The following is a 13,472-nucleotide window of genomic DNA, read 5'->3' as shown; positions in this document are numbered from 1 at the left end:
ATGAAATCTGCTTCATATTATTTATTATGATAATATTCTAGTGTGCTTTAGCACATGGAAGTGTCATTCAATGCTATAGAGGCTATCGACTATATCTGCATGTGGAATGTCAGGTCTAGGTCTATTCTAATCTCTTTGGTGCCATTTATGAACCAGATCCAAAGAAATCTACAGCTGCGTATAGAAGAACAAGGCAGGTATCTACAGATGATGTTTGAGAAGCAATATAAAACCAGCAGTGAGAAGCTCAAGGTCTCTTCACCCACTTCGGGTGATCCTGCTGCATCCTCATCAGATGCCATGTTGCATTCCCCTGCCAAAAATGAAGCAGAAACCTCAGAAAACAATTGTGCCAAAACAGCAATTGATGCCAGTGCAACCTTGAATGAGAGTTCCCAGAAGTCAGGTGGGAAACAAGAGACACCTGAAACCAGAACCACTGAAGGTCTGGATCCAGCTGCTGTTGACCAGTCTAGTTCCACTTCCCACCCACAAAGCATGCAAGAGTGAATGACACGAGTATGTCATCTGCTGAATCTCCATCTGAGTGACAAGCCTATATTGTTGACATTGCTGACTTGCTGTTTGTTAAGGCATGATGAGCATATCAGGATCTCTAAAGAGTAAACTGTGCTGATGGACACTGGGCATTGGAACTTGAGCTACCATCGTTTCCAACTTTTGAGTAAGTAGACATGGGCAATAGCATGTGCTTTATTTTGGTCAATAAAAGCTAGAACATTAGTTGTGATTGATATGTTTATCAACTTCCTGATTCATGCTCTTTATGGTACACTGAGACCTGGTATTGAAAGACGGATGCATTGTATATGCACACGAAGAGAAGTATTACTGTAAGAAATCCTATGTCCTCAAAATGTTACAAGCTTGTAGTAATCTAGTGGGGGGATATGATTTTATTACTAAAGCTAATCCATGACCACTAGTGTCTACAGAGTTGTTTCCTTTCAGCACTTAAAGGCAATAACCTTTTGTTTTGTCTTTAGTCTATTTTATGTAGGAATAACCTGCTATGAAGCATGAGAAGTGGGATACACCTTTCAGCTCTCTTTACTCCAATTGAGCTTCCTGTGATTCCATAGATAAACTGCCTACTTTATAATTTGTACATGTAAATTGAAAAGGATTGCCAATACTTACCGAACCTATCAAGGCCAACAGGAACCAGACTGGCTGATTAATAGGTGATGTTTGGTCTTTAGCAGTGAACCGTTAGGCAGGGTGAGCCGGTGTTTACCAAAGAGCCTACAATACAAAACGCTGATATACGTTTTCTTCTTGATGTATTTTTCAGGAATTGTACTTCTTTCTAGAGTGTTGGAAGTTCAACCCGTTAGCTAAATGTGAGGATGGTGTTTCTGTAGAAAACGAAGCCCATAACGATGCAGAAAATAATAGAAATTGCAAACAAGCAATCGCATTATGTACATAAGGATTTACATGATGCGGCAAGATTGCCTATCCACATTCAGATGAGATTTGTTTCTCTATCAATGGTTACAGTTATTCATCCTCACACTTCTCAGATTGATTATAGAAAAAGAAAATTTGGCTACAAATATCATGTGATTTATCAAAGTACCCTATAATTCTCAGCTCTTTCGGAATCAACCCCATTTATACAAGCATCGGAATACAAAATACTGTAGCCCAACGGAGAGCCAGTGGGGTTGAGAAGAGCTTCTCTTGAGATGGATTTTTAGTGAGCAGGAATTTGAGATCCTCAAGTGCTCAAGCTATAATACAGTGGCCCATTAACCTTGATACAATATTGTCTTCTTTGACCTATGGGTCTCAACGCTAGAGGTTATCAACTAGCACAACAATATTTCCTGAGGCAATGTGAGATTAAAGTTTGCATATCTTCATTGATCTCCCAAAATCCCCTGATACGTGCTATATTCTTAATGGGGATCTATCACCAATTCTCCAGATGGATTTAATACACTTGTCATATTCTTAAGTGTCATGCAAGCAATTGAGGTTCTTAAGTACATTGCTTATGGAAAGTCAAAATTTGAAGTTGAAGTAAAGGTCGTCTCTTTTTTCTGTCGATTAATGAGCTTCATCATATCGGAATTGTGGAAATGATTGGCTCATTGGCCAACCCTAATTCCTATTAATGTGAGTTCAAAAAACTTACTTTACTTTAGAATTGGTCAGTTCTTAAGTCTTCATTCCATTCAAAAATTTAAGGGAGAGTGTTACTAAAAGGCAGTGTCACCTACACCAACACAGGGCCAATGGGGCTGCATGGAGAAGCATAAACATGGGCAAAATTTTCCAACTTCCATGAGGAGCAGGGCAGTCATTTCAACCCCACCATCTAGGTGTAGATCCATGCTATCCTAAATTTTAGGGGAAAAAACCCAATCAATCTAATCGTTCCTTAGGGATTGTGCAAAAATGCTCCTCCCCCCTCCCCCCAACCCAAGGAATCTGGGGCTGATCGGGAAAACAACAATTATTTCTTGGCTTGACCTTGCAACCTAGAAGGAATAGGATGAGACCATATAGAACTATTTTAAAACGTATCAACTGACCCGATCTATGAATGTATTCTAACTATGAATTAATTCCTAAACTTTTAGGTAAAATGTGGATTGTAATCCTTTTTACTTCTCGAGGTAAAATGATAGATCGAGTGTCTAGGCATTCCATATGCCACAAATACAATCACAAGGTTCCTTCTTCCTTTTTTAATAGTTTTACAAGATAAAACACTACCTAGTCTTGTGGCCCTTACGCCAACATGAGGCCAATGAAAACGTGCATAGAAGCATATTTGGATGCGCACAACCGGGAAGCATTCTTTTTCCCTAATTTTTATTGTATTTGAATTAGAAAATTTGAAAAATTACATAATTACCCACTTTTGAGTTTCTTTTTACAAAATTACTCACCAAAAGTTTCAGATAACAAAAATACCCAAACTTAGGTTTTCCTTTACAAAATTACCCACTTAAAGTTTAAGTTAACAAAAATACCCAAAATTGAGTTTGAGTTTACAAAACTACCCATTCAAAGTTTCATTAATAAAAAAATACATGATTATATGTGGAAGATGAAGACTCACTATTTTGGGTAATTTTGTAAACCCAAACTTGATTTTAGGTATTTTTGTTAACTGAAATTTTATGTGGGTAATTTTATAAACACAAACCTAATTTTGGGTATTTTTGTTAACTAAAACTTTTGATAGATAATTTTGTAAAAGAAAACCCAAAAGTGGCTAATCATGTAATTTTCCTTAGAAAATTTGTATTTTTATTCTATTCTCAGAACCTCACGATTGATTATAATTCTTTTTTAATTATTTCAATCGTACGGTGCATGAGTGTCTAAGCATAACTGAAACGGACACTGCCTCTTACACCTATTGGACGGTTAAGGTGTCTCCATGACCGACCTGAAACCTTTTTTTTTTCCCTTCTTTTAAAAGCCATCCATATCCCCCATTTCGATCTTCTTGATAATTAGCAATCACTGCCCATTTCTGAATTCTGATTTCTGAATGCCAGGTCGGTCTGTAGTCGCACAACTGTTTCTTCACTGCGAGAAATTGCGTAATAAGAATTTGTTGGAGCTATTTTCTCTGAATTTCTCCGACACGCAGAGACACTAGTAGGAGAGCGAGAGAGCGAGAGAGCGAGAGAGCGAGAGAGCGAGAGGGAAAGATGTTGTTTCAGGTGGGAGGGGATGGAACGCGCCCCACTTTCTTCGAGATGGCTGCGGCGCAGCAGCTTCCTGCCAGTCTCAGGGCTGCTCTTACCTACTCTGTCGGCGTAATGATTTCATCTCCATCTTCTATTTCTGATTCTCTACCTTCTTTTTTGTTAGGATTTTTGAGCATTTTCCCCTTTTTCTCTGCTTTCATCCGCAAGTTGTTTGCTCTTTTTGTTCGGGAAATCGATTAGCTGCTTAAAAATATTATTTTTGGTGGGTTGAGTTCTCAAAAATTGACTGTAGGCTTGCATAAGATGTAAAAAGGAATCGTATTTTATTGAAAGTTTCGGCATTTAAATTTCTAATGCTGTCAGTGTTATTATTGGGGTGCTGTTTGATTTTGCTTGTTCAGCGCCGCAGACTCATGTGGTAGCGTGTGATCGTGCAGGTTCTTGCTCTTAGAAGACCTTTCCTTCATAAGGTATTGGACTACGACGATGAGTTCTTCGCACTGCTGATGTTGGTTCTTGAAACTCACAGCTTGCGAACTACTGGTGCTTCCCTCTTCCTTTCTTTCTTTCCTCCTTTCATCGTTCGCCACTCTTGTGTTTATGAAACTCCCAGTTTCCCATGCTCACACTGATTGCTTGGTTGAAGGTTTTGACTGATAGGGCGTTTTCCATATGGTGATTACCATGTTGGTCATATTGATTCAAGTACCAATACTAAATCCCATAATTATGTCACTCTTTTGTCCCCTTATCCTTGCTCTAGTGGGTCAATTTGTATATTTTAAGAAAGTTCTTGATGCACAATCTTATTAAATGTCAGAGACATTGGGATAAGATATACAAGAGAATGTTGAACTGGTAATCAAACAAGTAATGGAAAGAAGAGGCTGTACTGAAATTACCTTATTGTAAGCTAATATTGGTTTAGAATAATCACCGTTAGATTCAGGAATGAAGGTAGGTTTAGGGTTTAGGTGGTTGGTTGAGTGGTGAAATTAGGTTCTTCTGTTGGGTCTGAAAATTCATACGAAAAGATTATGGTTTGGAAGTGGGAAAATAAATTTTACTTTGAATTTGACAAAGGTTTTTTTCTCCGGTTCTAGTGCCAGCTAAAATGATTTTCTCCGATTCTAGTGCCAACTAAAATGAAATGTTTGGGAGCGAAATTAGGGTTCTGGTAGTTGGTTGACTGGGAAAAATCTGGTTGTTCAGTCAGTCTGAAATTCCAGCTTGGAAATTGTAGTTTGGTGTGGGGTGATTAGGGTTGGCACTTAATGGTTGGTAAGGACTAAAATTAATTGATGGAGAGGTTTTTTAGAAGGGTGGAAGAACTTGATATTTCAATGAAGATTGAAGAGATTTGAAGGGTTTTCTCCTAGCGACTAGGCAGAAAAAAGTTTGGAATTATTGTTGTGTTTGGGAAAGCTATTTTTAGTTCTAGTGCTGAAGATTTTTGAGGGACAAAAAGCAAAGTGAAAATAAAGAGAAGCTGGTCTGGATGTTGGAATTATGATTTCCAGCCAAAGCGATGCCCACTCAAATGATGTTGAGATTTACTAGCACTCCATAGGTCATAGGCGGTGATTAATAACATCCATACCTGTAGTAGCCACATATTTTATTCCCCCACATTAGAAAAAAAAAATGAAACAGAATAGGTTTCTACATTGCTTTTGATCTTATATCAGGCCCCCTGAGAAAAAAAAAGGTAGATGTTTATGATATCATAAGAGGACTCGTAGTTGATCATGATTTGGAAGTCACTACTGTCACTCAGAGTAATAAACTTGAACTAAACTAGACCAAATATAACTTAAACATATAACAGTGAGGGCGCATTCTGATAAATAAACCACACAACTAGTGTAGCAGCACCCCATGTCTGGCCTGCTACTCAATCCAAGATGGTCAGTAGGTCAACAGATATTCTTATGTGCAAGCTTTCAGCATATTGGCTTGGTTTGACCTAGTTCAAAAACCTGGACCACAAGAATGGTTTGTCTACTGGCTATGCTCTGCGTCAGTTCTCATTGCTAGGGAACCAGTTCTTATATCTTACATATCCACCTTTCTGGAAACACAGTTAACATTTTCCTTTGCCACTTTGGATGGATCAAATAGAACATTCTTTTTAAAAAAGTGTTAGAAGCCTATGCTCTTCACATGCCCAAACAGGAGCTGTACAAAACGCAGTTTTCCACTCTTAATATCACCAGCATTCACCCCTCTGAAAACTTTAGTACCAATTTGCACCTTTTATTACTTTTGGCAACCAGGATTTTGGTAACATCTTATTGCTTCATCTTCGGCTCTTTTATGAATTCCATGCATATGTCTTCCCATGTTCTTTGATCAATCTTCAACCATCATCGCATTACCATATCAGAATTGTTGCAATGAAATGATTAGATTTTGAATTTGGGTCTTCTCCTGTATCACTTTTCCCCTCCAGTTATGGAAGGACTAGTGTGTAGGTCTCTTACTTTGTCCAGCACTGAGGTTTCAGGTCTGTTATACTTATTTCCAAACACCCCTCCCCCCACCAAAAAAAAAAAACCAAAACTTTCTAATTGCATGTCTCTAGATGCTTCTTTCTCGGAGTCCCTATATGGCTTGCGAAGGAGAACAGTAAGGATTGCAGTGAACAAGGAGAAAACTCGTACAGACTCAGCTGATAGGCTTCGCCACTCTGGATTAGAAAAGCACCAAAAAGTTCTCTCAGTTGCATTTCTGGTACAATCTTCTTCTGCTTTTATCAACTCAACCATCCAGCTGTATTAAAAAGGAAACTAGATTTGTTTAATGTGACAATGATGCTGCCATGAAAGCTATGTCTTCAAATGAGATCTGTAGAGCAAAAACCAAATTAAGGACCATAACAAAAATTTGAAAATGCATTTATTCTCATGCTTAATTTCCAAGAACCGTGAAATTGCTATACTGAGGCCTGAATGGGTAATGATGTGTGATTGTAGGTTGTTTTACCATATTTCAAGTCAAAGTTGCAATCAATCTATAACAAAGAAAGGGAAGCGATTCTTCAAGCAAGTTTGTGGGGAAATGATGATGCCGGTTATTTTGATGGAGGTGAAACTTCTCCTGTCCCAAGAGGAGCCTTGGGTGGAGATGCATCACTTGGGGCACAAATCAGAAAAAGGATTGAGGCAATTATAGCTGCTTGCTACCCATGGATACATGCAGGCAACGAAGGTATGTCTACCTGAAGTTTTCTTCTGTCCATCACTTCAATAATTAGGAAGACATTTCTTCTTCTTCTTCCCCCCATCATATCTCCTCCCCCCCACCGCCACCCAGAGAGAGAAAAAAAAAAAAAAAATTATTGACTTTTTTCATGTGGTGGTCCCATTTTCTTCTCTTCTTTTTTTTTTTTTTTTTTTTTTTTTTTTTTTTAAATATTTTCTTCTCTTGTTTCAAACTTAATTGTAAAAATTTAGCATTTGAGTTGGTCATGGGACATAAAGCATTTCATGGAGAGGGAAATACAGATGCTTGGTCGAATTATAAATTTCTCAGAAGGTTTCACATGACATGTCTAGGTCCATTGTCTGGTGTGATACCCTTAAGTAATTTCTCTATGGATCTTTGTGGGTCTGTGTGCTTCATTTAGGCTTTGTTGTTGCATCACCTGGACAAAGTTGTCTGCTGATTGATCTTTATGAGGAGTGCCAATGGACCATCCAGTATTGACTATAGTTTTCCAATTGAATAGCCAAATTTACTCACTATGGTTGCTGGTGCAGGGTTGTCATTTGCATATCAGCTATTATATCTTTTGGATGCTACTGGGTTCTATTCTCCAGGTTTACATGTGTTAGGGGTTCATGTCTGCCGTGCAACTGGACAGGAGCTGGTATGAACCTTAACACATCACTTTCAACTTTAATTGGACATTTCATAGAGTAGGTCTAAATATGCATCTCCATTTTCTGAAATCTGATCATGTTACTGTTTATTCATTTGCTGCCTTGATGCCTACCCTTCTTTTTAACCAATTCTTATTTATCCATATATCTTTTGTTATGAGATGTATCTGCTGTACCTCATATACAACTTTTAATGGGAATCAGATTTTTTGTAAGGGCTTTCAAAAATTTTTAACACGCTTTTATGAGCAACATTTGTAATTGGTCTCCATCAAAGGATAGTGGTCTATTCAATCACCGATTCTTTGAGAGGGAGAGGAATCTGCGCTCAGGGAGTTGATTCTTGCCCCTTAGAATAACCAAGCAAATGGCCCTACACCTACTCCTAACTAAAGGCCCTTACCAGAGTAAGGTGCGCGCCCTGTGCCTGAGTGAGCTTGAATTGCAAGTTTGCTAGCATGGCATCAATGAGATGTTGTTGGTTGCTTGGCTTCTTATTTGGAGGAATCCTCAACATCTTATAAATTGTAATACATGGGATAAAATATGTGGATGTGTCTCTAGTTTGGATTTTTTGAAGTTTCCATGTTTGCTGCCTTATATTAGTGTTGTTAGCATCCTTGTTACATCAGTCAAAGCCTCGTCTTCTACAACTCAACTCAACTCAACTTAGCCTTATCCCAACTAAATGGGGTCGACTACATGGATCCTATATCTCCAATCAGCTCTATTCAAAGCCATATAAGATTCTAGTCCTAAGTTATACATGTCTTTCTTCACCACCTTCGTATGGTTGTTTTAGGTCAACCTCTAGATCTTTTAGCGTCTTCAATTTGAAATAAATCACTTCTCCCTACTAGAGCATTCAAAGGCCTCCGTTGCAGATGTCCATCCATGTCACCTCAGATGAGTTTCTCACAACTTATGAGGAATATGAGCAACTCCTAGGTTTGCTCCAATTTGTTCATTCTTTATTTTATCTTTTCTAGCTTTGTCACTCATCCACACAACATCCTCATTTCAACCACATTAAGTCTATTTAAATGTTTTTTTTACTGCCCCAACATTCAACCCCATACGTCATTGTTGGTTGTATAACTATCCTATAAAATTTCCATTTTTGAGTTTTTAAGGGATATGTCGATCACATAACACTCCGGATGCGCCCCTCCATTTCATCCACCCTATTATAATTCCTTATATAATACCATCTTCTGTTTCTCCTTTCTTATTCTTTTGACTAACTTAGATTGCGCAGTTATCCCGATATGTTCTTCTAAGTCAAAACCACTCAATTTTGGTCAAGTTATTCCCAAGGCTGGTCTACCAAAAGGTCCTAAGTCAAGGTATGCCTTTGTAGATTAATTTAGGTCTTTTGGTTATGTCCTAGGTGTCCATAGTAAAAATCTTAAACTAGATATGCCATCAAATCGGGTCCTTGATGAATGAAACTGTTGAACTTCTTGACCCGCTGTTGGAATGGAACATATCCATCAAACTTGGTCTTACACAAGTTACATGATTTCCATTTAAATGTCACTCGCTGCTTCTGATGGACAATCAAGAACCTTGACCAACAATGAAGTCATTACACACAATCTATCCTGCATTCTAAGAAGCAAACATATGAGGTAGATATAACAATGAATAGTAGCCATTTTCACCCTTGAACGCAAGTGAGGAATCACCAAAAATTCATATAAATGTAATGCCTCAACAGCTCTTACCATCATAGGCTGGAGAAGAGGTTTGAGGAAGGTCCATGGAGTGCCACCCTTTGGTTCCTAAAAGTAAAACCATGAAATGCCTAAGCGTTGGAGCTGGGCACAGGGGATTAGGAGTCTCCAATTGATTGAATTGTGGAGCCTGTCACTTTTGCTCTTCTACTGGCTGCTGCCTAGTGAAAGAAAGAAAGAGGGGGAAGGGGGATGCTCCATACTTCTGATTATCGCTCTTTATGAATCCTTTTTTAGGCGGTTTTTCTGTGCTTTGAGTTTGTTTTGGACTTGGGCTTTATGTATCTTGAATTTTGCCATTTTTCTCTTGATGAATGTAATTGATAGTTGCCTGTTATTAATTCGCTCCTTCCCACAGGTGCAATCTGCCAATTTTAGTTGATGTGACTATAAAAATTCAGTCAAATTTGAATTGTCCATCTTTTTCTTTATCTGTTGGGACTACTCCTAAGTTCCCTTGAGCATTCCTTCCTAGTTTTATCCTCCCTAGGCTTGTTTGTCCTAGTCCAATATATACACATTATATGGGGATGACATTTCTTGACTTTTCAATATTTGTTTCTTCTCTGTGTGTGTGTGTGTGTGTGTGTGTGTATGAAGGGGGGGGGTTTCTACTGTATGCGGCTTCCCATCTTTATTGTTGTCAGCTTTTCCATTGTATATCATCAGATCTGCTATTGTGCAATGAAACAATACTCCTTTATATATGCATGAATGCACAATGTTAAGAATTTTTTTTTTCACTGCTTCCAATTTCTTTTTTCTTGTTTTGTCTTGTAGATAGATGAGAGTCAGTTTATTTGTCATGGTCACATATTCCAATAAGGTTTTCTTTTGGGTGTGTGTGTCATAGATGATATATAGCTTGTCCTATTTCCCTTTGGAAAAGAATCTTACATATTCTCTTTATTTTAGGCTCTCTTTGGTTTGATTTCTATTTTTATTTATTTGACTTATTTCAATTTTTACAAGGGTTTGGTATAATTTATAGCACTTATTTCTATTTATAATAAATTAGAATAAATCACAAATCACAAATCACAAATCACAAATTACTCTCAAGCTATTTGTGATTTGTGGCAACAAATCATTTATGTTGATTTTTGCTACCTTAAATGAGTATGTGTGCTAAAACTATTCAAAATCAATGTTAAATAGGTGACTTCAGCATGTTTTATACTTTTCCAATAAAAAACCCCAAATCCTATCATCTCTCTCGCTTGAAGCTCAAATCTAAGGGTGAAAACTAAAACCTATTTTCTCATTGTATAATCTATTTTATAAATAGTAACCAAACAAATACTATTTGTGGTCCATAATTTATTGTCACAAATAATTTCTAAAAAATAGTTAATAAATACAAATAGAAATCATACCAAAGAGAGCCTTAGTTTATCTATTGTTGTTTCTATTTATTTTTATTTAATCTCACTGTTGGCACTTTTTGAAATTTTATGTCAAGGTAGATGGATACATCTTCAAGAATTTCAAGGATAAGAAGCCGTGAAAGGGAAAGACTGCGTGGCGCTCCCTGGTTGAAGGCATGTCATCTGCTTATTTTTGGGATTTTGAATTGATATGTTTCTTGAATTGAACCTCCTTTGGAAGAAATCTTGAAACTGAACTCAAAATCATGTGACTTTGTTCAATCTATGATTATTATAAGCATGTGACTTTTTATCTGGATATAGTTTGTTGCATTTGGTTGTAGCATAATCGTCTGGTTGTAGTTATCATTTGCATGATGTGTCCAAGTTGGATGAGAAGAAACTGTCTTTAAAGGAGGATTATATACTAATAGGGATCTGAAAATGTTCCACTCAATCTACTTCCTTCTAATTTGTTAAATGGTTAAATCTTCCCTTACCTCTCACCTAGCCAAAAATCTTGGCCACTGTACGGATGGTCCTTGATCCTGAATATGGTTGGTCTTTCTTCTAAGGAAGTACTAATGGAAGAAAACAGTATGTCAATGACATTTTCAGAGGGGAACTCTTGATGAACATTCCTTTTTTTTTTTTCCTGCTGGGACTAACTCCATTTTAGTAATTTAGGGAAATGATAAATGGTGCTGTGGGTTTAGGGCTTATGTAGAATTGGAGTAAGCATAAAAAATTGAAAAATTAGTTGGCATGAGGGATGTTGCAAATACTTCTGTTAGTTGTTATCCTTGCACCTGCTTAGATCCAATTTATCTGATTTATGCTTTACCATATGCAGGCATTGCAAAGAGTGTTGCTCAGCTGTATGTATACAATGTTGGATTATGCACAAACTGGATTAATTGCGGCAGTTTTCTTTTTCAAAGTGAGCTTTAACTTTTCTGCGTAATTTTTTTCTCATCATCACTAAAATCCTGATGTTGTTGGGTGGGTGTGTTGGGGGGGGGGGAGAACTGAAATATTAGAAACCTGTCTATGCTTGGAGGATTCCTGCACCGTACTTGCTTTTTCGAAGATTTGGTTTTATCATCAATAAAAAACCATGCATTGCAGGTGCAGCTAATCCCATTAGTTATGATAAGTTCCTACGTTGTACTTGTTTTTTCGAAGATCTTGTTTCCATCGTCAATGAAAAACAATTTGTTGCAGGTCCAGCTAATCCCATTAGTCATAATAAGTTCGTAAATTATGATCATACTGCTGTCTAAAACATGTAATGATTGTGAGAATTGTCTCTTGTACCTAGTTCATATAGCCTTGGAGCCTGTCAGGCTAGTATGGACTTGTGTTCTTGGAGTCCTTGAGAGAATCTGAGAAAGAGGAGAGGTATATTATGTCGGTCTTTAAAAGTAGTTTATCTTTTGATTTCAAGTATAATTTAGTAATAGTGAATTTATTTCGGTTGTGCTCTTGCACCATAGTTCCTTTTCACACTTAATATCCAGTGACACTTAATGATTTAAAAAATAGCAACATTCACTGCTAAGAATTTCTGCAGATGATGGAGTGGTGGTACCAATCTGCTGAAGAAAGAATGTCAGCTCCAACTGTGTATCCCCCACCTCCCCCTCCTCCACGCCCAAAGGTTAGTTCATCTTGTTCTAACTTCCGAGTTTGTATGCGAGACTTGAACTCCATTTCAACATAATGATGAAATCATCTGGTGAGATAAATTTCTACTTTTACTCCTAACATCGGTTATATTTATCCTGTTTTCTTTTTTTGGGCGGGGGGTTATTGCTTGAAAGGTCGCCAAAGAGGGGATTCCATTGCCGCCAGATAGAACAATTTGCCCTTTGTGCTCACAGAAGCGTGCAAATCCATCAGTGATCACCATCTCAGGGTTTGTCTTCTGTTATGCTTGCATATTCAAGTATGTTTCACAGGTGCGGATCTTCAGACCTCTCACATTTATTCTCAACACAAAGAAGAATAAGCGCAATACTTTTGCTTAGTGTTCTTTCCTTACTTGCCTATGACTTACTCTCTTTGCTTTTATGTTTTATTTCACGTGTGATTTATATGGCCACAGTATAAGCGCTGCCCTATTACATTGATGCCTGCAACTGTGGAACAAATCCGGAGGCTCTTCAATGATTTATAGCAAGTTTTGAGAGCTGACTTCCTACATGAAGTTGGTAATGACCATGTCAGATGTGCGTGGGAAGAAACTGAGATGGAACTTGCGAATTGGACAGAGGTCAAATAATAAAAAAATTTAACATTGTCGCAGTGGTCTTCCCCCCAAACCCTCTGCATGTAAATGTTATGTTGATGACATGGACAAGCTGAAACAAGTAGAAAGAAGTTGTGGACAACAAAGTGCAAGTTCTGTTCCTGCCACTGGCCTGAGACCAATGCGTGGATTGTACAAGTTAGTGTTTGAAATTGTTATTAAATTAATCTGAATCTGTATTGGCAGAAGTCCTTGAAGGTCAAATAAGCTTCTCTGGATTTTGTTGGTCATCCTGAATACATATATTGGTCTATGTACATAGCAACGGAGACAGCAGCAGGTTTTCTCTTTGTTTTGGTTCCTAACTGCAAAGGCCAAAATTTGTGTGTTTTAACTTCCCAGCATGCGCCTTCTGTTGGTCTTCTTTGTTTCTGGGACAGTAGTAAACTGTTCTGTTACCAAAAGGCTGCTATCAAACGGCAAGGGCAGGCCAAACTTGACACATCAAACTTTTGGATACGCAGTATGCCACCTTC

The 13,472-nt window shown here is 37.7% G+C and overlaps 2 protein-coding genes across 5 annotated transcripts in view; both read left to right on the top strand.

The window, feature by feature from the left end:
* Nucleotides 1–1,080, top strand: part of LOC122090047 (protein PHOSPHATE STARVATION RESPONSE 1-like) — a 15,826-nt gene extending 14,746 nt beyond the window's left edge. For both annotated transcript variants that reach the window (XM_042659881.1, XM_042659882.1), the window contains exon 8: nucleotides 157–1,080. In XM_042659881.1, coding sequence (XP_042515815.1) covers nucleotides 157–510 — 354 coding nt within the window. In that variant the 3' untranslated portion in view covers nucleotides 511–1,080. The remainder of the gene's footprint in view (nucleotides 1–156) is intronic.
* A 2,333-nt stretch (nucleotides 1,081–3,413) lies between these two features.
* On the top strand, nucleotides 3,414–13,337 carry LOC122089895 (peroxisome biogenesis protein 12). Of its 3 annotated transcripts, none has more exons than XM_042659651.1 (11): nucleotides 3,414–3,660; nucleotides 3,693–3,806; nucleotides 4,136–4,241; nucleotides 6,283–6,431; nucleotides 6,674–6,908; nucleotides 7,460–7,569; nucleotides 10,785–10,859; nucleotides 11,539–11,625; nucleotides 12,259–12,345; nucleotides 12,509–12,646; nucleotides 12,793–13,337. In XM_042659651.1, exons 2-11 carry the CDS (start codon nucleotides 3,699–3,701, stop codon nucleotides 12,862–12,864), a joined length of 1,167 nt encoding a protein of 388 aa, XP_042515585.1. In that variant the 5' UTR covers nucleotides 3,414–3,660; nucleotides 3,693–3,698; the 3' UTR covers nucleotides 12,865–13,337. The 3 variants fall into 3 exon arrangements, with proteins under 3 accessions (XP_042515585.1, XP_042515584.1, XP_042515583.1); XM_042659650.1 differs by having other exon boundaries at nucleotides 3,416–3,649; nucleotides 3,682–3,806; XM_042659649.1 differs by having other exon boundaries at nucleotides 3,416–3,806.
* The last annotated feature ends 135 nt before the right edge of the window (nucleotides 13,338–13,472 follow it).

The sequence above is a fragment of the Macadamia integrifolia genome, chromosome 9 (assembly GCF_013358625.1).
Source record: "Macadamia integrifolia cultivar HAES 741 chromosome 9, SCU_Mint_v3, whole genome shotgun sequence".
Classification (NCBI taxonomy): Eukaryota; Viridiplantae; Streptophyta; class Magnoliopsida; order Proteales; family Proteaceae; genus Macadamia; species Macadamia integrifolia.
Note: the sequence above shows the minus strand (reverse complement) of the source record. Positions and strands in the feature narration are given on the sequence as shown.